The 27,517-nt window shown below is 42.2% G+C and overlaps 1 protein-coding gene across 1 annotated transcript in view; it reads right to left on the bottom strand.

The window, feature by feature from the left end:
* The window catches only part of Pawr (pro-apoptotic WT1 regulator), a 78,352-nt gene that overhangs the window by 20,222 nt on the left and 30,613 nt on the right, over positions 1–27,517 (bottom strand). Inside the window, exons 3-4 of the mRNA XM_027392457.2 lie at positions 10,934–11,065; positions 3,456–3,490 (exon numbers count right to left, since the gene is read on the bottom strand). Coding sequence (XP_027248258.1) covers positions 3,456–3,490; positions 10,934–11,065 — 167 coding nt within the window. The remainder of the gene's footprint in view (positions 1–3,455; positions 3,491–10,933; positions 11,066–27,517) is intronic.

The raw sequence follows: 27,517 nt of genomic DNA on the forward strand, positions 1-27,517 counted from the left end.
TTCTGGGCTGGAGAGATGGTTCAGCCGTTAAAGGCTAGGCTCACAACCATAATATAAAAAAACATGTAGATATTTTATCTACCTTATAAGCCAACCATGAGAGCCACATGATTGCTATACATGAGCATCTTAACATCTCAATAAAACCCTTCTCTAATTAGAGCACACTCTTAAACCTTTGTGGTCACCACAGGGAAGAAGGTGACATAATGCAGTGGATCAAACAGGCACTGAAGCCCTAACGGCCAATGTGACAGCTATGGAGATGTGATGGGGGAAATACTTCTGCATATGTTTATAAATAAAGTACTTGCTTGGCCAATGAGACAGCAGGTTAGGCTGGACTAGGAGTCAAAGAGGATTCTGGGAAATGTAGTAGAGAAATGGTATTCCAGACAGGAAGTGACATAGCAAGGAGACTCATATTTAAAAAGAGGAAAAAGGAAGTGTCCCCTCGGCTCCTGTTCCAGTGGCACGATGTGATCCGCCAGCTAGGAGGGACGCCAATAAGGCGTCCGATAAGATAAGTCTTATAAAATATATAGATGTATGATAATTGATACTGAGCTAACAGATGAGAATCCTAGTCATTGGCCAAGCAGGATTGTAACTAATACAAGTCTCTCTGTGTATTCATTTGGGCCTAACTTGGGCAGGTGGCTGGCGTAAAGCTTACACGTGGCAGTGGGGCTCAGCGGCGTTTGGCAGAAAGATTTATTGTAACATTTATCGTAACAGAATGGTGTCAGAAGTGGGATAACTCCATGCCCAAAGGTTCCCAGAGAAAGAGGTAAACCTGCTGCCACAGCCTGCCCTGTCGGGCCGCTGAGCTGCATGGGAGCAGCTTCCATATGCTCGCCCCATCCCGGCGCTTGCTTCTGGGGTTTAGACTCGACACTTCCTTTAAATTGTTTGATTGCCGAGGAAAGAATTACTGCTGCTAAAATACATTTGATTATAAATGATACATTTTAAAAATGCTCTAACTTCAGGATTTGAGTTTAAGGACAGTCTACTTAGAAATAAAGGTTTTACTTGTATTTACACAGAAAATCAGAAGCTGTGGATTCCTTCCAGACTGATATGGTTTGATCAAGCAAGACCCCCTGAAGCTGAGATGATACAGCCTTACAGACTACAAAAACAAGGACTTGGTCAGGTTTCTATGTTTTATCATGATCCTAATGGTATATGAACATCGCCCCCAATCAGCAGGAAGCAGTTTAGAAAGAACGACGCCCATATTCCCAAGTATTGTTTATAAATGTTTGTTTTCATTTAAATGGGGTTAGTTATAAATGATAATGAGCATAGTCAATCTCTTTTTAAAGAAAGAAAAGGGGAATAGGATATAGGAATGAATACTTTACATTGGTAAAGATTTTTATTTATTGATACAACTTTAAGGCCAATTTTGTGATATGTATATGTCTCCTCTTGTTTAGGTATTGTGTTTATACAGATCTTTTACCTATAATAGTCAGAACTTATAATTAGGTTAGTTAGGTTTTCTAGATATAGAGATGTATTTGAGATGGTTAGGTGTTCTTCAAACCTTTCAAAGACCTACAGAAATATGGCATTTAAATGGTTTAGGGTTTTTCTTGGCAGTGAGACACAACTGCTCCTGGCACACCAATTACGTCAGAAAGGAGGATGGGCATCAAAGAAACTCGTTATGGAGTTTGCTTTCAACATGGCAAGACTAGCCATTTGGGCAAGAAACTGCTCTTGCCTGGACTGTTTGTTGCTGTATAAATTGGACATGCAGGACCCACAAGAAAATGACTGCTAAACTTACAAAACTGAAGGGTTCCTGTTAAAATGGAGGAGTGTGCTAGACATACTGTGGCCTATAGGCTGAAGATGGATGCCCCAAAATTTACAGAGGAACTTTGGGTGACTGTCCAGGTAGCAAGATGTCCTGTCAATTCAAGAGTTTATATATTATCCTTCTGTGGTCTTTGATAGAGTTGAATACAGATAGTTATGGTTATAGTTTTCTTCAGTTATTATAAAAAATAAGATACCCTTTTTATTTAGACAGAAAAGAGGAGATGATGGGGGAAATACTTCTGCGTATGTTTATAAATAAAGTACTTGCTTGGCCAATGAGACAGCAGGTTAGGCTGGACTAGGAGTCAAAGAGGATTCTGGGAAATGTAGTAGAGAAATGGTGTTCCAGACAGGAAGTGACATAGCAAGGAGACTCATATTTAAAAAGAGGAAAAAGGAAGTGTTGCTCTCTTTCCCCTCGGCTCCTGCTCCAGCGGCACGATGTGATCCGCCAGCTAGGAGGGACGCCAATAAGGCGTCCGATAAGATAAGTCTTATAAAATATATAGATGTATGATAATTGATACTGAGCTAACAGATGAGAATCCTAGTCATTGGCCAAGCAGGATTGTAACTAATACAAGTCTCTCTGTGTATTCATTTGGGCCTAACTTGGGCAGGTGGCTGGCGTAAAGCTTACACGTGGCAGTGGGGCTCAGCGGCGTTTGGCAGAAAGATTTATTGTAACATTTATCGTAACAGAGATGACACCTCTAGGAAACAATAGGGTTCACATGGGGTCCGACACCCTCACAATGTGATCAGTAACCATATAAGGACAGAGAATTTGACTCCAACTCTGACCAAAGAACACAGCAAGATGACCAACTGCAAACAGGGTCTCAGAGACCACCCCTTTCCTCAACAAATACCACTGCCTGATGGGGGTATGTCCTTCTGTATGCTGTGAATATGTTTCTCTTTCTGGTTGGTGAATAAATGCTGACTGGCCATTAGTATGCAGTATAGTCAGGGCTACCAGACTAGGAGAATGCTAGGAAAAGGAAGGCAGAGAGGGTCATGAAGGAGAGACACCATGTAGCCGCCGAAGGAGTAACATGCCAGAGTGTTATGGGTAAGCCACAGCCTAGAGGCAATACATAGTTTAATAGAAATGGGTTAATAATTAAGAGAGAGCCAATAAGAAGCCTGAGCCATCAGCCAAACAGATTATAATTAATATAAGCCTCAATGTGTTTATTTGGGACACAACAGTTATGGGACTGGCCACCACGGCCATCACCAGTGTCTGGGCAGGCTGGCTTCCCAGTTTTCTTGGTTAAGCCAACTAGTTTATAGCATTTTGTCATAACACATGGCTTTCTTCTATTGTCAGTGTGTACTTGTAAGGAAGAAAACTAATTCCAAGTTTCAATTTCAGACCCATGAAGATTCACAGGGTGGACAGTTTTGAAAGCTTCCAGGATAGGTCAGAAACAAATGGGGTTGACAGATGCTATGTTTCTGCCTACAAAGGAATTTCCTTTGAAGAAAGCAATATTAAGATTTTGGTTTTTGGCTTTTGAAGAAAGGTGAGTGAAAACAGTTCTAGTTAGTCAGGTCAACCTTTAGACACACACTAGCCTCAAGTCTATAAGTTATGACGTCACCATTCTTACCTTTTGTATCTGCCTGGAACTGTTCTTGACGGGTCCTGTAAGGGAAAATATGAGAAATCAGCTGGGTGTGCGTCAGTACACAACTATAGATTGCAGAAAAATAGGACAGGAACCACTAAAGAGCTATGTGGAACAACTGCAATTGCACTTAAGAATGCATCACACTGCTGATTAAACAAAAAGCACCTGTATCTGCCTTTTCAGCCCAACCAACCAGGTTTTAAATATGGAAATATAGCTAGGCCATCTCTGTGGACTGAAATATTTTAAAAGCTTAGAAGACAAATATGGGGTGTAGCATGAGTATTCAAAAAAATGCAATTGTTACATAATTTTCTTCTTTTTTTTAGTGAGGGTTTCACATAAACAAGGCTGGCCTGGAACTAGCTACGGGCTGAGGATAGCCTTGAACATCTTATCTTCCTGCCTCCACCTCTGACTATTGAGTTTATATGTGTACCATCTTACCCAGCAGATTACGTCAGAGGATCAAGCCCAAGGACTTGAGCATGCTAATGCTAGCATGTGTCCTTCTCAGGCACCTCCCCAACCTGACAGTCATTATAGTCTTAATGTTATCTCCCATCTTTTATTACGTTCTCATTTAGAACAAAACAAAACAACAACCAAAAACAGAAAAAAAAAAAAAAAAAAAAAAGCTGGCGTGATGGTGCATGCCTTTAATCCCAGTGCTCAGAGGGCAAAGGCAGGAGGATCTCCTGGCCAACAAAATGAGTTCTAGGACATCCAGGACTACATGGAGAGACCCTGTTTCAAAAAACAAAGAAACAAACAAACAAAACCCGAAAAAGAAAACAAACAAGCAAATGGGGCAAGAGAGGTGATTCAGTCCTCCAAGCACTGGCTGCTCCTATAGGACTGGAGTCCAAATCCCAGCTCACAACCATTTATATAATCCCAGTTCCCCGGAGCCCTCTTCTGGCCTCCGTTGGCTCTTGTACTTACACAGATATACACATACACACACATAAATATTAACAGCTTTAAAAACCTGTAAACACACATACACACACACAGAGAGAGAGGGGGGTGAACTTTTTAAAACTATAGCTAAAAATAAAAAAATGAGAAACGTACATATTCCTGCAATGATCCTAAGTTACAAAAATAAAAAAAGAGGAGACAGACTGTTTAAAGTTAATATTAACTAGGGTGGAAAAATACCGTGCAAATAAGTAGGCAGTAACTGTGATAAGTCTGGGCTCCTCACATACTTCTTCAGTTTCATCTTAATAAAACACATCAAATTTAAGTGGTGAGCCCCTTTCAAACTGATAATAGTGTTATGTCTAAGAGAAGTTATATAATTAAATTATTTCTGGTCTGGTTAAAAGGAAAGAATAAGCTTCATAAGATGACCAGTTCCACGGTGAAACACTAACGACTGACTGTCTACCACTAACTCCTGGGTATAGCAACCCCGCAACAGTCTGGCAAACTGTTCAAGAGGAAGAACCAACCAGACCTGCCACTCAGCAGGCAGCTGAGACTAAGGGTTCCAGTTTCTCCCAGTGCCCTAACAGGAAGCAGCAGCAACCCCAGTGTATTGTGGGATTACAGGCTGTAGGAGCAGAGTGATCGATTGGCACAACAGGCTCGAAGGGTAACTTTAGAAAGCTAACTAGGGCACAAAATCCTTATCAATTTACTCCATAAATTCTCACCAAAACATCGTAAACCTCTAAAAGATACTGTTAGTGCTCAGGAATCGGTACTGGCCTACCCTTGGGGTTCTGACAGGATCCGCCCTCAGCTGCAGCCCTAAGAGCACCACCTGTGCACACTGACTACATTCCCTTTTAAAAGGGCCCTGTTCACCCCCCATCTTCCTCTCTTTCTCTTTCTCTTTCCTCCCTCCCTCCTTTCTTCCCTCTGCCACTCCTGTCCACAGAGGCTGGTCTCCCTTCTCCCCTTTTCCCATTCACTTTCCCCTAATAAAAAACCCCTCCACCCAAGCTCTGTTACATAGTGTCTTTCTCTCATGCACTGATTTTTAAAATTACAACAGATACCCTTATCTCAATGTTTAATTTTTATCCTTTATTTCTTAAGTAAAATATGAGCTTCTGGAAGCTTGCCCCTGCCCCCAAATCGAGAGAAATCACTTTCTTAGCAATCTAATTTTACAGGAAAGGAAAATAAAACCAAAGGAAACAACAAAAACCCAAGCATTCAGGAAGTTATTAGGGGGTACAAAAAAAAAAAAAAAAAAAAAAAAAAAAAAAAAAAACCAACAACTGGTGGGATCCTGGAGTATCTGGGTGGGCCTGATCCCCATGGACACAGCTCAACTACTTCTGGGGAAGCCTCTCCTGCCTGGCGAGCCATTGGTCTCAATACGGAGAGAGCAACAAAACCTCGGCCAGATGTTCATGACATTTCTTCTAGTCTGTCATTAGAAAAGCATTCCCTAAAATGAGGAAGGCCAGTGTTTGCTTTCATGTAGTAATTAAGTAAAACAGATTCTGTTTATAAAAGCATGCTTATCTCCAGAGAATAACAGGAAAGAACAGATATGTCAACTCTAGCTACCCTTGTAAGTGCAACATGGGTTTTTTATAAGGGGAAGGGTGTTCCTCTATGGAAGAACAGAATTCTACACAAATATCAACTCTATCTTAGATTTGGTAGCTCAAAATTTCATTTCCATGACCACAAAAAATATTCCCAGAGGAGCTAACTAACTTTATAATTACTAGGAACCTTCATTAATAACTACAAGTAATTACTGCTAAACGTGACAAGTCCACTCCATGTGAACTAATCTATGTGTGCCCGATTTATTGCGTGTATGCTTTCCATCTGTTTACGAATCACAGCACTTCAACTGCCTCTGCACCTGTGAGGACTGTGTTCCTGATTTTCTTACCACCATTCTATGTTCTGACGAAGCCAGACAGTTTGTGCTTTGCCAACATTTTCGCAGGTCTGCACAGTTATTCCCCATCCCTTTAGCAGGATAAACTATACCCCTGCAAGGAAGATTATGTCAGGAAAACTAGGCTTGAAATCTGTTGTATAACAGACCTGGGTTTTCAAAGGATCTCATTACTTGGTCCCTGGGACTTCTAAAGCTAGGATCAAGTTCAGCTGCACTTTCTACAAGCAGTTTTAGTGCACGAGACTTTCTCCAATTTTTTTTACATACATCAGCTTCCTGTCAGTAAACATGACACAACCCAAACTGTTGGCTATGTCATCAAGTCATCTGTAGTTAGGGACGGCTGGGAAAGGACGGGAAAGACTGGAGAGCTTTCAGACTGAGGGAGACTCACAGACAGTGACAGCAGCATGTAATTCTGAATTGAATTCCTCTGCTCTGCCTTGGGACATGACTGGGACAACTGGAAAAACTTTAGTGAGGCCTGAGTATGAGTGAAGTTATGTGGTCACTAGGCAGACCTTGTTCTTAGAAAACGAAGTATTCAAGAAGCAGTTTTAGAAGAAAAATGTTTTCTCTGTGTCCTTGTGGCTTTGTAGCAAGCCGAGACTGTTGTGGAGAAAAAAACTACTAGAGCCCACTCAGGAACTACCACTGAGGACAAACAGAAAATCTTACAAGTACCTTAGATGATATGCAGCAGGTACTTTTTCTTTCTTTCTTTCTTTCTTTCTTTCTTTCTTTCTTTCTTTCTTTCTTTTTGGGGGGGGATGGGGAGTGTTTCACGACAGGGATTCTCTGAGTAACAACAGCCCTGGATGTCCTGGAACTTGCTCTGTAGACCAGGCTGGCCTTGAATTCACAGAGATCTGATTGCCTCTGCCTCCCGAGTGCTGGGATTAAAGATGTGCACCACCACCACCTATACTTCATGATGGTTGAAGACGGGACATGGCCCTCCTTTCAGACTAGGAACCATATCCCAATCAAACCATCAGATTGTGTATCTACCAATAGAATAATCCTTTGATGACATCAGAGTCACAATTAAACACTGCTGTGGGACCCAAGCCTTTAGAATACAGCTATTTTTTGAAGAACATTTAGTATCCAAAGAGAGATGGATGGATAGATGAATGAATGGATGGACAGACAAAGATAGCTTTCATTTGTAGGTTAGTTCATATGTAGAAAAGAAATACTAGTTGCTTCCAGGAAGGGAGCCAGGTAGCTGAAAACTTTTAACCACACAGTTACGCCTTTTGAATTTTGTGCCACGTGATCACAGGCCTTCAAAAAACTAAGAGTAAGAGTCAATAGTTGATAGAAAACAGCAGAACATAAAGAAGTGTTACAACCATGCCATGTATCATTACTTCTGTGTTCCATTATTTTCTACATTTAACCTAATCAGAAAACATTTACTTAAGGTATCAGTGCTCTTTCTGCATGTGTGCCTACATGCCACTAGAGGGCATCAGATCCCACTATAGATGGTTGTGAGCCACCATGTGGTTGCTGGGAATCGAACCCAGGATCCCTGGAAGAGCAGCCAGTGCTGTAAACCGCAGAGCCATCTCTCCAGCCCCAGAAAACGTTTATTTAAAAAGCTAGCATGACCACGTTTAAAAGCTGTATGAAGCCATAGCTAAAAATAAGAAAGTGGTTGAATTTTCACTTTCTTTTTTTTTAAGACTTTATTTATTATGTATACAGTCTATACAGTCTTCTGCCTGAATGCCAGCAGAGGGCACCAGATCTCATTCAAGGTGGTTGTGAGCCATGATGTGGTTGCTGGGAATTGAACTCAGGACCTCTGGAAGAACAGTCAGTGCTCTTAACCACTGAGCCATCTCTCCAGCCCTGAATCTTCATTTTCTATCACCATTGTCATGTTGCATAAAAAATTTAAACCATAAAAAGATATTCTAACCACTAGCAAAGCACGCTGTCAAGTCACACTCCTACTGGCATTTGCAGTCCGCTTCTAAAGACCTGTTTCCCTGAGTGTCTCAGATCTGTAGGCAATGTCAAGATGCAGCCTTTCTCTCGGTCCTATTAAAATAAAAAAAAAAAAAACAACGATGCCAGGACACTGTCCCTTCTCTCTCCTTCCTCCCCCACCACTCTTGTAGATTTTGGTGCAGTAAAAGTCCATCCTTTAGGCGTAACAGGGACTGGGACTGCAAATTGAGATTGTGGCTCAGAGGGATATCAACTATGTGGACGGGGCATTTCCTGTTCCCACTGCCACCGCTGATGAGGCAATTAGGGAGGCCCTTGGAGAAGATGTAGCTTCATTCTCAGCTAAGCAAACAGCCTGGCAAAATACATTTGGAGCCAAGGTCACCATCGAGTGACCAACCTTTAATCTCAATTACTAATAAAACAAACAGAAATTGAAGAAGAGAAAAGCGGCCTGGGAAGAGCTCAGAATAGTTAAATGAAGCAGACGCATTTGTGCAGAGAATCCTGAGGACCAACTCAGCTGAACTAGAAGTCCATGTTAGGGTGTATGCCCTGTACATAACTAGACTGCAGCAGACAGAGCCTTTTTTTGTAGAAAGAAATCAGCCCCCTGTCTGCAGACACTGATACTATGGTAGTATGTCCTCGTTCTTAAGTGTCCAGAGTAAGAAGATGGGCAAGGACTAAACCAGGTCTAGACTTTCAATTGCAATGGTGTATTTTCTCCACCACAGAAAGTTAGACCTTTATTGTGTGGAAGTCATCACTGAAAGAGGATCAGGTTTAATTTCAATTGTATTAAAAAAAAAAAAAAGTACTAAGGTATTTAGAGTGTGACGAATCACACACAGCTGAGAGAAGCAGTGTGGTTAGCATTATGACATAAAGGCCTGGGTTCATTTACCGGCACTACTTTCCACAGAGCCACAATGATCTTTACTGAGAGTAACAGCAACTTGAGGAATGAAGGGGGAAAGATGAACACCATCACTCGATAAGTCTCTGTGTCAGTAACTTCAGCCTTAGGGAAGAGAGAAGTGTTTATCTATATTCCCTAACCACTTCAAAACAGTCTGCCTCCCTCTGTCAAATGTCTTCACGATGTTGCAAAAGAGCAAATAGGCATTTAATCTTTTCATCAACTAAGCACAGAAAGGTGTATGGTCCTCCAGAATGCCTTTTAAAGTCATATAATAATAAAACGAATTTGGAAAATCAGGACTAGGGGCAGGAGAGGTAGTGCAGTTGGTAGATTGCTTGCCTACAAGCATAAAGGCCTGGGTTCATTTACCAGCACACCTGTAATCCTAGCACTCTGCTATCATCGAAAGGAAGGTCAGAAGTTCAAGGCCATGCTTGCTGCAAAGCAAGGCTGAGGTTAGCAGCCTCAGTACATTAGACTTTTCTAGAGACAGGGGGGAGGAGGAGGGAAGGGGAGGGAAGACTGGAACTCTGAAAACACATGATGATCTTGGGATGCAAAGTGTCTGATGGCAGCACTGGGAGGGCAGAGACTGGAGGGTCACAACTGAGACCAACCTGGGGGATACACAGCAAGTTCAAGGCCAGCCTAGGCTACATCAAAAGACCCTGTTCTATAAAAAGAAAATCCTGGGTGTGGTGGCCATGCTTACAATCCCAGCTGTAGGGAGGCTTATAATCCCAGCTGACAGGCAGACTCCTGAGGCTGACTCAACAGCCAGCCTAGCACACTTGGCAAGTACCAGGACATCCAAAGACCCTGTCTCAAGGAGAAGTGGTCAGTATCCAGGGACTGACATCTGCGGTGAGTTATAGCTTCTGGCCTGTACATGTTCACGCAAGTGTGGAGAGAGAAATAGAGGGGGTAGAGAGAGAGGAAAGAGAGAGAGGAAGGAAAAGTAGGAAAAACCGGGGAGTGGAAGGGTGGGCAAGCCGACTTAAAATGTCACAAAATTTAACACATTTTACCAATAATACCAATAATATTTCAAAACACATTTAACATAACTGATTCTAGAGATGACAGACAGATACATCAGGGCAGCAGACTCTGTGTCCTGAGAAGAACCTCCAAAAAGACTTTATAGAGTAATTTGTTCCATTGTCAAAGTAAGCAACTAAAGTGGAACTGAATTAAGTTTTATTTCCAGAAGTACCTTATACTATATAGAAACGCAAGCATTTCTGGGACCTTTAACATGACACCATTCACAACACTACACTCTGCATAATACTGTATTATGTCTAAACAGTTCACTGGGTAAACCAAGTCACATCTTTTTTTCTTCTATGCTTAGGATCCAAAAGTCAGCCTAGAACAAAATGGGACACTCAGCTTAATTCTTACTTTTTAGTAACAAGGAAGTGATTATTTCTCTTGGTTATTTTTACAACCGATGTTACCTAAACCCTGCCAGTCGGTCAGATTATATTCTTTGCTCAGGGACCAAGAGCCAAACAATGATCAAGTCAGTAAGTTGGAGAGAAGGAGACTGGTGGTTAAACCCACAGGAAATGCTTGGGTCAGCCTGATGCTACCAAGATGGGACTGGAAGAATTATTAAGAGCAGTTTAAAAGACAGTTGTTCAAATAGCCAATGACTTTCTGGTCATTTTCAATGCTCACCTGGGACAGGTAGGAAGTGCCTGGATCCAACAGGCTCGCAGCTTCATTCTGGATGGTGTTCTGTTGTGTGATGGCGTCTTCTCGCTTCCGCTCTTTCTGTCCTGCTTCATCATCTTCGTACTCATCTAAGCACTGAGAGAAAGAACAGTCTCCATTTCATGCCCCAATAACAGAATGCTTTAACAGTATTTAAAAATACAACATCTAGCATTAAAAAAAAAAAAATCTGAATGAAGCAGGATGGTGTTGGCAGTGCACACTTTTAATCCCAGGACTAGGGAGGCAGAGGCAGGAGGATCTCTGAGCTCAGCCTGCTCTACTGAGCGGGTTGCAGGACAGCCAGGACTACACAGAGAAACTCAAACAAACCAAAATCAAGCAAACAAATAAAACAAAACAAAAAAAATCTGCAGGCAATCATAAATTAGGTTTATACAATAAAGTTGTTCCTTTTCAGCGATATATACGCTCCATTCCTATAAATTAAATTCTCTGCTAAATCCCAACACTTTAATGACAAGTTTCTCAAAGAGATGGTGCTCATTCATTCTCTGCCATTCATTCAACATGGTAGCCCACTATGCCTGCCTTAAATAGGCACTCTGCAGAGGGCAGAGCTATAAGCATGGAATTTATAGTTCAGCAAGGAAGGCGTGTGTGTGTGTGTGTGTGTGTGTGTGTGTGTGTGTGTGTGTGTGTGTGTTTATTAGTGATAAGGTCATTTTCTACCTTCACACTGCCTGTAGGGCTATAAAGAAAGAATATTTTCACGTTCAAGTTAAGAAAGGCTCTGAACAAATAGTAATTTCAAGGATGGGTATAATTTGGAAGTACACATCTGGACAAAGGGGAATTTCAGATGGTGAGAACGGCATACTGAAGATGCTTACTAGAGGGTTACTAAAGAGCTGAATCGACAGCAGCAATTATCTCTCTCCAAACCTGCCACAAGGAAACAAAACGGAAACAAATCCCTATCCATTGTGCTATTACAGCACTGGCTATGAGCTCCTCAGAGCACACATCTAATCCAAACACTGACCCCCTTAGGTTCTCTATGAGATTCAAATAGTCATCTCTATAGGCATTGCCCAAAAAGACACCAGGATCTACCTACAAGATCAGAACAGGCCACTGTGCCAACCAAGAAGAGATGCAGAGAGAACTCGGTGAAGAGGAAGGAGCTGCTAGCTTGTCAAAGGCAATTCAAAGACAAAGTAGACCTTAAGAAACTTGGAAAGGCATCTACCAAGATGACAAGGAGTCTGGCAACAGACCAGAAGGGCAAATGAGAAGGCAGAGTGCGGTTAGACTCTTCTGGGGAGCAGCAGCGTGCTTATACAGGAATGACTGATCTGCAGCTCAGTGGGCCAGCCAGTGAGAACTTGGGTGAGGAAAATTATGACTCAGTGCTACTGTTACTGTTGCAAGTCTACTGCCCTTGACTCCAAGTCAGGAGACCACTGACTTCTGCTAGGACCCACAGGTTAGCCTATAAGCAGGGTACAAATTTCAGCGCATAGTTCTTGAGGCGAGGACTGAAAAGGCATATAATATACTCCGATCTCCAAGAAACACAGACAATAAATAACCCAAGGAGTTTAGACAGAAAGTTGTTAAAGGTCTTGGAACATCAATACATGACCAAAACTGCTCTCTCTCTCTCTCTCTCTCTCTCTCTCTCTCTCTCTCTCTCTCTCTGTGTGTGTGTGTGGTGTGTGTGTGTGTGTGGTGTGTGTGCGCCGCGCCGCGCGCGCGCGCGCGCGCGCTCGGAATAGCAATTAAGTCCAAATTAATAGGAACACAGAATAAAAGTGTTACAGCTAGTTAACAAAATTGATAATTTGAGTTTAAGAAAAAAATATAAACTCTAGGCAAATAAAAAGCACAATCAACAAAAGAAATCCAATACACAGTGCAAAATTGCTCTGTAGTCCTAATGGGAAAAACTCTCTTAGGAGTTTAAGGGGGGAAATCCCCAAATCCTTCTTATACTAACCCATCATGTTTAGTGACAAAATACCAACAACATTCAAGAGTAAAATCAGACTCAAGACAGTGGTGTCTTCTACCATGTTTGGGAAAGTGCTGGGCAGCAAACCAGCTCCGAAGATTACAGGGCTCAAATGTTAGGAAGGAAGCAACTATCATCCTTTTATATGATTTTTTTTAACTATAAGCTAAAAATATTTATTATTATAGTTCCTGAAGACTTTTTGATAAACATGAGGAATAAGTACCTTTCCAGCACAACAGCAATGTACACTGAAACAATGCCAACATTTCAATGCATAGAAGAGGCTAAGAAGTAAGAGTAAAAGATTTTGGAAGAGGCATGGTGGTGCACACCTTTAATTCCAGCACTCGGGAGGCAGAGGCAGGCGGATCTCTGAGTTCGAGGCCAGCCTGATCTACAGAGTTAGTTCCAAGAACGAGTAATCCCATCTGTTTTGTTAGCAATGACTAGGCTCATTCCCCAGGACGTAAACAGCGAAAGTCCCTGAGTGTAAGATGTATCATCGGGAGCTCAAAGTCAGAATGTGTGTACCGATAGAAAGCCAATGTTGAGACAGGGAGCCGTGGACTCTCAGAACACTGAATGCTCTTTGGTTCATGCGTATTTATTTCCATTTTCTGAGACCCCACACCTCTCAAGCACCCTTTCCTCTGCCACTCCCTTAATAATGCACACTGCCCCCACTGCTAGCAGATTAAACTAAAGTGAAGAATCCGGGACATGCTTGATAATGAATCACCAAGATGAGACAAACCAAGAAGCCAAATAAAATTTCCCCCATTAAAGCTCTGCATGTTCTTCCCACGGTACATCCTTTACCTGACCCATTCCTTCGCACACGCCTGTACCGCAGGAGGATACACCTCACACTTCAGGCAGCTCTCAGAAGGCATTGATTATGTGATTATTTAGGAACTCTCTAGAACCAGTTGGCAACCAGTCCAGATCTATCTTCTACATATATTCTAAAAATCTTTAAGCTGTTTTGTCTACTTGAGATAAAGATCTGAAAAACAGAAATCTTAACTTGGGGTGGGAAGGATGTTGGTGGGCAAGAATTCGCACTACGCAAGTTTGAGGACTCGGGTTCAAATCTCCAGGCCCCATGTTCAAAGTCAGTTTTAGCCACATGAGCAGCTGTAACCCCAGCATTGGGAGGGGTTGGAGACATGAGGATTGCTGGGGCTTGCTGGCTGCCAGCCTAGCTTTGAGGTCAACAAGGAACACCATCTTAAGGGACTACAGTGGAGAACGGCAGAAATGACCTACATGAGATCCTCTTCTGGGCCGTCATGTATATCACTCACAGAATGAATACAAATAAAGTCTCACTCTTCTCCAACTTTAAACCACCTTCTGTACCACTGAAATCTCACCATTTCGTGACTTGTACTTCATCGTGGTCAGGGTCCTCACACCAGATCACAGGACAAAACTCCAGCAAGAGCTCTAAACAACAATATTCTATCATAAGAATATTCTATCATATGTTCTAACAAAAATAACAAACTTGAGTTGGGTAACTCTTAAACAACAAGAGGACGTTTCCCCTAATAACTAAATCAACCAACCCGAATTATAAAAATTCTTTAACAACAGAGACAAGAAAAAAAATATATAAACTCTTCCTCCGGGTAAACTGCTGTTCGTGTGGTACAAAGCTTCCCACTGATTCTCTCTAAGCAGGCGATGTGCAGGCTTGGTGAGGTGCTTGCATGGCCTTATCATTTGCAGCACAGGTCCTGGCCACTGCAGAGCAGTATGCGACTACACACAATTTGGCCACTCTTGTCTCTGTGTGTAGCTAAATAGCCCTTCCTATCAATTTTTGAATGTATCTCTAAGTTCCATGTCTCTTTAACTGTGTCACCCATTTCCATTCCCAGCATCTCACAGGTTGTCTGACAAGGATGATGATGATGATGATGACAACGATGATGACAGCAATAATGATGGTGATGATGGTTGACTACTACGTCTACTGTTTTACCTTTCTCTAAACACTTTAGGGAAATAATGGTTTCTATGAGCCTCGGTCAGTAGGATGAACTTTTGTCACAATTTTATTGGCTCTAGGAATCTCTTACTAAGTCTCCGTTTTCTTAGCCAATATCCGCTCCATTTTCATTAGTCATGGGCATCTAAGAGGTTCTTTATATCATGTAAAGATAGGAGGCCTCTGGGTATCATATGATGATATGGTAAGAATCTTTTCCTAGTTTACCTTTTCACTGTAACTGTCAGACATTTTCTCCTGTGGTTTTATGCCACGGTTTCCAACTTCAATATCTAATCAATCACATGTTTCCTAATTTTTGCTATCACATTCATAAAATTATTATATAATGATCTTGGAATATATTCGTTTTCTTCCCCAGTAACTGTTTTGTCATCAACAATCCAAAGCTATGACACTGGTGGTAGGCTGTGTGAGCACAAGAGCTTAGCATATTTCAAGTTCCCCCAAGGGATCAACCTTCCTTCATCTCTTTACCCTCAATTCAAAACAGTATCACCAAGTAGGCTGCAGTGGCACATAGCTTTAACCCCAGCACTTGGGAGCTAGAGGCAGGCAGATCTCTGTAAGTAAAAGGTCATCCTGGTCTACTCAGTGAGTTCTAGTACAGCCAGAGCTACATAGTGAGGGCCTGTCTCGAAGAAAAGAAAAAGAAAAAAAAAAAAGCTATCTATTCTGGCTCACTGGTCTCTCTACATTGATGTGCACAGGTCACCGTTTTTACCATTGTGGGTTAGCAGCATCTACTAACATCTGCCAGTTCATTCTTTACTGTTCGTTGCTAAATCTTCCTTGGTCATCACCAGCCAACTGATTTTTCCCATTTGGATTCCTTGGTATCTTTCAACTAACATATAAATTCCTTAGAGAAAATTCTGGGCAATACTCATTAGGGTGTAACCTTGTTAAATGGGAACCATATCAGTACCTACAAAAGAGGGTTGTGGTGATACAGGTTAGCAGTGAATTCAAACTAAGATAATCCAAGTTCATGTGGGCTATGGGTAGACTTACAGCAAACACAGATGGAAGTTCACTAGACTGAGGAGAGCAACTCTGAGAGGGACACAGTAAGAGAGACCACTCCTACTCTCTCAATGTTCAGTGTAAAGTTTAGCAATGGGGGACTGAGGAGTGTTGTAGGGGACTTGCAATACTGGTGGAACACAAGGTAAGTGAGGAGAGGGACCCAAGGGACATATGAAAGATGAAACACATCGTACAAAGCTCTCAAGAAGAATCCAGACATATTAACCTAGACAATAGAGGCACATAAAGCAGGGCACTCTGACGGTAGTTCTCCATTGTCTGTGATGACAACATACGTCTGTGATATGCAGAAACAGAAGAAGGTGAACCTACACAGGAAACCGGATAAATCCTGGAAGAGGCATGAAAACAAATGAAAGAGAAACATGGAGGAATTTCCAAACAAGTCCTGAAGGCCTGAGACAGGAAGACGATGCTAAGACCCCAGTGGTACTGACTTATGGTATTTCTAATTAGTTGTTACTAACTGAAATGTTAGTGCTAGTCTCCTCCAAAAACGGTTCGTATATGTATCTTTAGCAAGCTTGCTTATTATCAACTTATTTACTTAATATTTAACTTCTTTTTTTTGAGGGGGGGGTCTTGCTATATAGCCCAGACTAGCCTTGAATTTTAGCAAGCCTCCTGATTCGGCCTCCCCAGTACTGGTATCACAGATATGCACCATCAGGCCAGCCTGCCTCGTTTTAGGAATGAATGTGGAGGAAGGTCACTGCATATCTTTTCACTGTTCAGACAGGTTACTCAGAAGCAAGTCTTGACAGGCAGGGCATTAACTATGCAGTTATATTTGAACATACTTTTGTTAATGGCATTTCCCAGCAACATCTGACTCTGTTCCCACTGGCATTTCTTCCTCCTCCTAAAACACTAACTGTAGTCAAGATTCTAGAACAATACTAGTTTTAGGGGAAAACCCTTTCCTCGGTGTTATGGACTTCATATGCTGTTTGTTACTGCCCACAGCAAACATTCCAACCTAAGCAGCCTTGTCTCCGTGCTTTCCAGTTGGGAGGGAAGTATGCCTAGGTATTTTATTTACAACCTAAAAATTCCTCAACATGAATCACACAAGCACAGAGGAAAACACTGTAAGCACTAGCATAAGGAAGGAGACATCTCAAGAAGTAGCTAACCAACAATGCAATATGTAGGAGCCAGTCCAACTTAAATGTATCTCTGTTGGCTTTTAAGCTAGCACAGTGGAAAGTCAACTTCAGGCTTTGACAAGGCTACACTCCCAAAGCAGCAAGGCTCGGAGCAAGCAAAGAAAGCAATGGCCCTAAAAATGCATTTACCTCTCAACGTTAACATCTTTAAACAGTCAGGTACACACAGCCTTTCTTTGGTTAAGTCCACAGATGAAATCTAGACCCTAACAGTTAGTCTTGAACGTTCTAGTATCTTGGACACTTAATCACTTGGTGCCTCGGTTTTCCTCATCTCTTAAATGGAAACAGCGCCAGATAGCCCGAATACTTGCCATGACTAAACAAAAGAACACCTAGGAACACCCAGCATGACGGACACACAGCACTCATCAATGTCACACTGTCGTGATGACTGTAACAGCTACCAAAGAACACTCTTGTCCACATAGGCATGGTAACAGCAATGCTATTACCAGCTTCAATTAGAATTGTGTTCAATACATTTCAACTGGAAATCACAACTTTACCTCTCTGTTAAATCAATCCACAAATGTCCAGTTCCTCACAGGGTAGGTACCTCATATTGACTCACTGGGTGGAAACTTGTTCTATAGTTTCGAATGTAAAATGTAAAACCTAGAGTCTAAGAGCAATGGCTCAAAGGATTCAGCACTTGCTGAGCAAGCATGAGAGCCTGGGTTCAGGCCCCCAGCACTAACATAAAATCTGGGTGTTGGGGGGGGGGAAGCACACCTGTGCAACTTCAATAATGGGAGGGGGGACTGGAGGATCCTGAGGGCTTTCTTGACAGTCCAACCAAAATCAAGGAACTCTAGGTTCAGCCAGAAAGCTTGAAGCCTGTCTCAAAAATAAGGTAGAAAATTAGAGGAAGACACCCCAACATGGACTTCTGCCCTCCACACATTTCACACAGGTACTGTCCACACACAACCACAAAACTGGATTGCAATTTTTCAATGTCTTCCTTTTCAACAGTTTTACCCATTGACACAGGGTCTCACTGTGTTCCCTAGGCTGTCCTTGAAATCAAGAGCAGAAAGCAAACCATATGCCCAATTCAGCTGTCTGCACCCTCCACAGCCCTCCTTCCCTTCCATGTTTGTAACCTTATGTTGTCAAACAATTTAATGTTTCAACTCAAGATTGATTTAGGGTCCTTCACACTCTGCTCAGCAACACCTAAAAAAACAGGAACCTGGTAAATATAAACAGATGCTCCCTAATTTAGTATTTCCTAAGATCTTAGCATAAAAAATTTACATGACTCTAATATAAAATGTTTGCTTATTAGTTCTTTCCTTCTGCTTCAGCGCATATGATAAGACCCTTCTGTACAAAGAAAGGCCTTCTGAACTTATGTCAGTGTTACCCTGGGCAATCTCACACACAACACGGACAAGCAGAAAGGGCACTCCCAGCAGCCACTCATCTCAAAGTGGAAGTAGAGTGAATCACTGCAGTGCCACACTCCACCACGTTGGCTGGATACAATCAGAGGACCTAAGTGAAGCTGGAGTTTAAAATTTGCTGCAGAAGCCCTCACACTTTAAGTCCAGTCTGGCCAGCTTGGGTAGGAACGTCTGGGAAAATACTAAGAGCTGCCCGTGTAGGGGACAGGGAAGGTTAAGTGGCCAGCAGTGAAGGGCCACATGCTGTCATTTCTCCAAGCCCATATGTTTTGCTGAGGATTCAAAAATATTTGGAAAACCCACTTGCAGGATAATTTGTATACATACTTGGGCAGAAGGAATGACAGCACAGAATCCACGGGGGCTTAGCCATCACTGTGCCACCACACGGATGCTTCTGGAAACAAAACCAAATGGCTTCTGACTCCTTTGGGCAGAGTTATTGGAGAACACCATCATTTGGTAAGTATTACTCAGGAGAGATCGTTACAGGGAAGGGACCCTGCTGGCACAGCACAAGTCTCTGTCCTTTGGTTTGGTGTTTAAGCGGTTGCTCCTCAGCGTTTGTCCCCTTACTCCCCAGGAGCGTTCCTGTTTAAACCTCCTCTTGAGGTCCCTCCACACAGTCATCTGAAAACAAGCAGACCTCATCGAAGCAGTCACTCGTCCTAATGCGTACTCCCACTTAGTTTAAAACAGACCACTGTTTTAACTGGCCTAGAATGTAAACCTGTACTTAGCATAGAGGTGGCAGCCCCAAAGGTACACCAGCAGTGTTAATTAAGTGAAAGAAAGTCACAGGTAAAACAGTCTATTAATATTTCACAGTTGCCCTGTCCCCATCAAGGAAAGGTCCCCCTCGCTCATTTGCACAGCACACCCACAGCAGAGGACATCTGCAAATCAGTTTTCTGGACAGGATGGGGCAGTGCACATATGAACTGACGGTAGCTGTGGCTGCAAGCTCTTCCTCCATGACCCCTAAACCTTGTATGGAAAGGTAAGATGCAGGTGTCCCATTCAGAGCTAAGCACCCCTTCCCCAGTCTCTTATCCTCCATGCTTTGGCAGGTTCTGAATCTCTATATTAACAGGCATCTGATGAGGGTTGAGAACTATACAATCAATGAGTCTCTGGAAGCGTTAACTGATAATTAGAAGAAGAAATGCCTTATAGAAACATAATTCAAAATAGCTAACGTACAGGAAGAAGAAAAAAACGAACTGTAGGTATATCACCTAGATGCAGCATGGTGTTGGCAGGGGTTTTCAGGGCGTAACTCTCAATCACACAGCCCCGTGTGGAGGCCCTGATTATCCTCTGTACAGACTTGGAGGGAGCTGCAGGACAGGCCTAAGTCACGTCACTAATAAGCAATGGGACTGTGACTTAAATGCAGAGTAACCTGGCTGAAACCGGCACTTAACTTCTAGACTGTGTTTACTGCTTTATGACACTAGGCCTGTTCCCAACTTTGGCGAAGTCGCAAACACAGCAGGCGTTTTATATAATATGCCATTATGTAGAACGTGAAGAAAAGTGTAACTAAGGTAAAAGACAACCATCACTTAAACCTTCAATACACAGCTGCTTAATAAAGGAAGCGATCTAAGAAAAATGCATGCCTTTTGAAATCTGCTGTCATTCTCAAAAACCTATATATAATACGGAAATCAAGAACCAAAAACAGCATAATAAGCAAGGCATGGCTTCCTACACCTATAATCCCCGCACCGTAGAAGCAAAAGCAGGAGGCACACGAGTTCAGGGCCAGCCTGGGCTACAAATCAGCAAGTTAGATGGCAGTTTAGGAACCAACAGTTTAAAACTGAGGTATTGGGGATGTAGAAATTTTTAATGAGACTGCCTTACCAACAGAACATGTGAAAGTTTTTCAGTACCGCCAAAACAAAATACCACAGGTATGAGGTAAACCACAGACATTCATTTTCTTGCAGTTCTGGAGGCTGCAAGTCCAAGATGAAAGTGCGGGAAGGTGTGAATTCTCCTGCGGCCTCTCTCCCTTGGCTTGCAGAGGTCTCCCTGCAGCTGGCACAGTCTTGTCATTGAATGTTGTGCATCTCTGGGATTCATATTCTCTTCACCCTCAACCCCTTCTCTCAGTACTTATGACATACAAATCTGGGGGTACAAACGTTAGCCTATAACAACATACAATAGCTACTCTGACTTGAGCCCAGGCCTAGAACATGAAACATTGTTTGTCATAAGCCATGCAGACAGAGCCCACCGTGATGTGAAGTTATTTCTACATTAGGGTTAACTATGCTAAATAAGAGTAGTTCTTCATTTGAGACTAATGTTGGTAACTACGTGAAGGGCATTGCAAATTGATCTGCAACCAGCACTTGTTCAATAATTACCAGTGTGAGGAGAGAGGCAGAAGGAGTGAAGAGGACAGATATTCATCCTTTTACAGTACGATACTTCATGCTTACATGTTTTGGGTTGGTACTCTGTAGGTTGACACAAAACACAATTCAAAAAAGGGCTATGAAAATACACAGAAGTTTAAGGTGTAATATAAACCTTGATTGCTTCTTGGCTCCATGCCACAGCTTACTAGAGTAAGAACACCTTCTGAATCAAATACACACACCCAAATGATCACAACAATGCCGTTTGAAAGAACTGTTCACAGAACATACTGCTGGGAGTCCACTAAAAATTTTGGAATTTTTTTAGGGTTTTGATACAAGGGGTAGAACCCTGCCCTAGAATATGGTTTGAAACCAGATAGTTCCGCTGTTTGAGCAGGCTGATTTCTAAACATGTGTCTCCCCAACAAAAAGCTGTCTAAAACCAGAATTTATATGAAATATCTACTTCTAAACCCTAGACATCCTGAAACCATCCTGTGTATGCTCAGCTTGGGGTTTATTTACATTTGTGAGTCAAGTCTACAGAGGCAAAAGAGGGAGCAGACGAAGTATGGGATAGCGATGGGTGCCATCCTGTGGTCCTCAACCGTCAGAGGAAAGCATTATTTGACATAGTAAAAAGAAAGCAGGGCCCACATTCGACCATGGGAAAATACTGGCTGGCCCTGGACTGAGCAGCAGTGTCAGCAGATAATGGTTGGTCCTTCCTTCTCACACACTGAATTCAGTTTGAAGCTAATTCGAGGACAACAGTACTACTCATCTACTCACGTGTCAAGCCAGACATTAGAACACAACAGTCATTTAGAAGGAAAACATTCCTTTGATGCAAACACGCTTATTATGTGGTTTTTCCTCTTTGTAACTGAAATTTAAGATTTGTCTAAACTGCCAAACTCCCATTATCATAGGGTTTTAGTTTGTCTTAAGAGGACCCACAGTTGCTGACGTCACGTCGAAGGGACAAAATAAGACTTTTACAATAAAAAAAAAGATTTAAAAAATGTCTTCAGAAAGTTAAGCTAATTTGTCCCAGTTTTAACATTTAGTGGAAAATAGTCTGGCACAGCATTCTTTGCAAAGCCTTTTAAAGAATGATAATAACATGCCTTTGGCATCACACCGTTCAGATCAAATTATATGCCTAACAATGGCAACCATGAAGCATTCATTTACATACCTTTCCTCAGTGTTCAGAACTGGTGTTTTCCATTTAAAACCACTCAATGGGAGATTTAAGTGGGACACTGGGTAACACATTGCATGTCTTCATAGCTCACTTGCTTTCCTGTTGCCTTTATCAAATAACCAGTAGTTAAATAATGTCTTTCTTCAAAGAGTTAAAAAGAAAAATATATATATATCCTATGACTTAAGGTTAAAGACAGCAGAGGAGGGGAGAGAGACAGAAGGAGGGCAGAAGGTTATGTACAAAGATATGCTTACTGCTGTCTTTATTTTGTTAGTAAAAATATTTTCACTTTAAAATAAGAAATAATGTTAAAAACAAAAGAAAATGTGTGTGGTCTCAAAATGAAACTTAAAGTGCCCTTAGATTATAAACCACCAAGTCCACTTGCCCTAGGACCAATGGTTCTGAAATAAAAGAGAAGTTCTCAATCCTGGCACAAAGGTGCAGTAATTCATAGGCTTTTCTATTTCTTTTTTCTTTTTTTGTACTAAGCAAATTTAGATATCAACTCATGGTAGTTATTTAAAAAAAAAATCAGATACTTTTATATTCTAAGGGCGATGTCTTTTAAAGGCCAATTTTGTGTGTGTGGTGTGTGTGTGTGTGTGTGTGTGTGTGTGTGTGTGTGTGTGTGTGTGTCTACATATCATATTTATCTACTCATCTGCTGATGGACATCTGTGCTGGTTCCAATTCCTTTGGTATTGTAAACAGGGCAGAAATGAACATTGATGTGCAAGTGTTTCTGTGGTAGGCTATGGACTCCTTTGGGTATGTGTATAGTCAGCAGTGTATACCTAACTCTCACGGTTTTTCTCCTTTTAATTTCTTGAGGTACCCCCAAACTGGTCTCCATAATGGCCACATTACTTTGCACTCCCACCAGGAGTGAATCCGGGTTCCTGTTTCCCCACACCTTTGCCAGCATTTGTTGTCTCATTTCTTGACAACAGGCAAGATTTCTTGATGGTAGCCATTCTTACCAGAGTAAGGTGGTATCTCAAAGGTGTTCTGCAATTTCTTGGTGGCTATGGATAAAGAGAACTCAGTGGTAAAGCAGAGAGCAATCGCATGGCATTCGTGGAGTCCAGGTTCAATTTCCATTAAGAATGACCTACATAAAGAACCAGAGCAACAACTGCAATAGACTGATGAATAGACTGCATCACCGTCAGTATATTGAAGGAACCAGCTCCCAATTTCGGCAGCGATAACAGCCTAACACGTGCTTGCCTGACCTTGCCTTGGTCACTAGGAGGTCAGATGCCTGCCTCGTGGCAAGGAACCAATCAGAAGTTAGCTGGTGGTGCTATTCTTCACCGCTCTGGGTGTATTTTACAGACAAGTGTACAGCAATGACGCGCAGAGCATAGCAACCACCCTGGGAGGGCCTATGGGCCATAACAGTCAGTTGGCCAATCAACACGGCAAGTCCTCCAAGCCTGGAGGCACCAATCCTGAGCCTGTGTGTACCCCTAGACACTCCCCTTATGCTGCCCTATAAGATCTCTATCTCATGGCTTCTCAGCATCTTTCCCCAGCCATGGTGGATGGATGAAAGGCCCAAGCAAACATGGGGTTAGCTCATTAAACAACTACAATAAAGCCTCGTGCTGTTTGCAATAGACTCCGCCTGGTGATTGAGGTCATCTCTGTCCTGGGCAGAAATCCTGAGGGCCTGAGCCTCTGGGGGGTCTTTCGATACAATGCATCCTAGGACATTGTGAAAATATGTCTGGGCCACCAGTGGTGGTAAAGTGGGAACATGTGGCTATGGCACAAATGGAAATGCCACAGGGAATAGAACAAAACCAAATGAAATGTGAAATAATTTGTCTCATATTATGAGCAAAAGTCTGTTGGGAGTGGGGAGGTAACTCAGCTGGTAAAGTGCTTGCCATGCAAAGATGAGGTTCCCCAGAACTCATGTAGAAGAGTCAGGTGTGACAGGCCTCACTACTTGTAACCCCCAAACTGGAATGGTGGAGAAAGGAGGGTCCCTGGGCTTGCTGCTGGCCAGCCTACCCTAGTAAGCAAACTCCAAGTCCAGTGGCAGACCCTGCCTCCAGAGACAAGGTGGACTGTGCCTGAGGAGTTGCAGTTCCTCTCTGGCCTCCACCCACATATGCACATACACACACATGCACACACACAGGCACACCACATAAATGCTGCTAGAGCTGTGTCAAGGCTATTGTAACTTATATATATAAATGCCTGAAGTCTCACACTTTATTCAAGAACAATCTCCATTCCATTCACCGTTGGCTCAATTCAAATTTCACTCTGGTTTTAACAGTCAAGCTCTTCTGTAGCCATCTCTGACAGTAAACCCTCTTTGCCCTACACTGTCATCTTGCCAGTTTTTTGTTGTTGGTTTTGGATTTTGGTTGTTAGGAAAAGCAAATAGGGTGCGTCCAGTCCAAAACTCTTCCGCAAGTTAACACAGATCTTGGTAACAGCATATATTATACCAGTGGTAACATTACTTCATATAGAAGCAAAGCTATTAGTTTCCAACTACAGCATTTCTTTATACACTGAGAAGGCCCCCAGTGATAGCACAGTACAGTCTGATAACAGTGATTCTGAGAACAGCTTTCAGCAAACAAAGCCCCAAATCTCCTCCATCAAGAACAGGTGTGTTGGAGCCACATTCTGCCACCATAAACCTTAGGCAGCTCCTTCAGCTTCTGCCTCTTCAACACCAGGAGTCATTTCCCATAACTACAGGTTTAATGGTATTTAGATGGAACTGTCATTATGAAAACCATTTGTGAAATGCTACTTGCTATACTAAGAGCCTAAAGTGTGCACCCTTCTCTCAAATCACTGTACACTGGCACTGTCGGCCAATGACGACAAAACAGCAAAGCAACCTCTGCATGGAGCCTGAAGTTATGGTTCAGAAAATGGTTTTAATAATAACCACGACTATAACCAGATGAAGAAATCTTAGAACACAGAACATTATGACATAAACCTGTAGACAACGGAATGAGACTGCAGTGTAATGTAAAAGCACACAAGGAGCAGATGAATGGCTAACTTAGCAGAACAGGGAAAGGGGAGTGGATTCATGGCCAACTAAAAATGGAGAAACCATGTATCACTGGTTTAGAGAAATGCATGAGAAACCAAAGCATCTTAAGTCCTCCAAGGGCAAAGGGGAAGGAGGAGCCAGAAGTTGGAGAAATAGTGAAAACTCCACCCCCTCCCAAGCATCAAACAGCCACTGGAAGGAGGCACCTGCTTCTTTCCAGAAGAGGGGGAAGGAGTGTGTTCTATAAGAAACAAAGAGTGAAAGTCCAGACACAAAGCAGTGGCTTTTCCAACCCCTTTCACTGAAAAAGAACATCAGGACAATCATCTCTCTTCACACTGTATCTGCCACAAATATTCAGGAAATATTTATTATGGTCTCATCCACCACAAAGCCATACTGCATCAAGGGAAGAGAAGAGAAGGGACTATGAGAGATGGAAATTAGACGATCAATCTGCCAGGTATGCTATCCTAATGAACACGGAAGTGATTCAATACATCTTCAGGTAATAGTCAAACAAAATCTGTTTTCAATACATATTTAGAAAAAAAAAAAAACAGCCTCCTGAGCCTTTTAACTCCAGGCACTGTTGCTTAGTCGGGGCTACTATTAGAGAAGGGTAAGTAAGTAAATATCAACCCAGGTGCTCTACAGACGGCAGACATCTATGTCCAGAATGACACTCGTACAGTGGCAGTCACTACACTGTGAGGTCAAGTTTAAAGCCAGATAGACCCAAACTCCTACCAAGTTTGATGATCCCTTCAAATGTTTGCCATCCTAGAAACTTTTTATGAGACTTTTAAATCATACTATTTTACCTTATGTATACAGATATTTTGCCTGCATGTATGTGTGCTTGGTGCTGATAGACACCGGAAGCGGGTACTTGATCCCCTGGAACTGGAAGAGCAGATGGCTATGAGCCATGATGTGGGTGCTGAAAACCCAGATCCTCTGGCAGAGCTCTTAACTATGAAGCCGTCTCTTCAGCCCCCACTTCTGCAAAGCTTCAAAAAGACTGAAAGATGTAGATCTTTTGGATTTATACTGACTTAAGATAGTCAACAGACCTTCTTTCTCAGGGATATTTTCCCAAAAGGAGTAAACATTCAGGAAAATTACATCTTTGAGAGATTGTTGTGTGATATTTGGATCATGTTCTGAAAAATAAAGCTTGCTTGGAGTCAGAGGGCAGAGTTAGCCATTAACTGACCAAAATTAACCACAGAGGTTTTGGAGGACTGTAGACAGATAGGACAGGAAGTAGTGAGGCGGGGCGGAGAGGGATCTGGAGGAAGGAACTGAGTAAGTAGGTGAGGACTTGTGGTTTCTCTGCTTCTCTGAACCTTCAGATTCTTGCCTTGTTATTTGACTCCTGAATTTTTATTGATATAGGATAATTAGAAGAACACTCCAAGCTATGCAAGTTTAAATTCACTGATGTTTTGGGGAAGAGAGTTGAAAAAAATCCCAGTGAAAATCACTACAATCAAATTCCCATTATATCTTTCTAACATTTCTAACCGTAGGACTCCGTATAAAATCCACAAGGGTTATCAAATGACTTTAGATTCATAGGCAAGCAAATGGCCAATAAATCAGGTTTGCTGTTTGGTCATCTCAAAGAGGTACTATGCCCAGGTCAGGGGCACCCCAAACTTCCCATTTGACAGAACAAATTCACAGGGCCCACCTTTCCTTGGCTGAGGACTCATTACATCACTGTCTCCATCCATGAAATGCTAACAGAAACTCCAACACTCTTTAAGTTCCCAACAGTTCTTCTTTTTAGTTAAAGTCAGAAGTCACTGCTGCAACAAAAAGCCAGCTACACACACACACACACACACACACACACACACACACGCACACACACACACTTCCATGCATATATCACACACATACACACACACACACACACACACACACACACACACACACACACACACACCTACCTACCTACCTCCTGGATACATGTCTTACACTTCTATGGTTTGTGTTCTTCCAAACCAAAGGATGTTTAATAACTTTAAACTTAAAATTCCCTACAATGTTCCCACATCTGCATTACCTTAACAAGTAGGAATTTGGTAAAACTGAAGGGAGACCAGCTCTTCATGTTTTAAGTGTGCTTTTAATTTCCCTGTGTGTGATTCGGGGATCTAATAATGTCACTTGGGAAATAGTAGGCTGAGTGAGCATCTGGGGGCAAAAAACGAATGTTTTCACGAACATAGTTGAAAAGCAGTACTGGCTCTAGGTGAACCTACTTTCTT

This window comes from Cricetulus griseus (assembly GCF_003668045.3).
Source record: "Cricetulus griseus strain 17A/GY chromosome 1 unlocalized genomic scaffold, alternate assembly CriGri-PICRH-1.0 chr1_0, whole genome shotgun sequence".
NCBI lineage: Eukaryota > Metazoa > Chordata > Mammalia > Rodentia > Cricetidae > Cricetulus > Cricetulus griseus.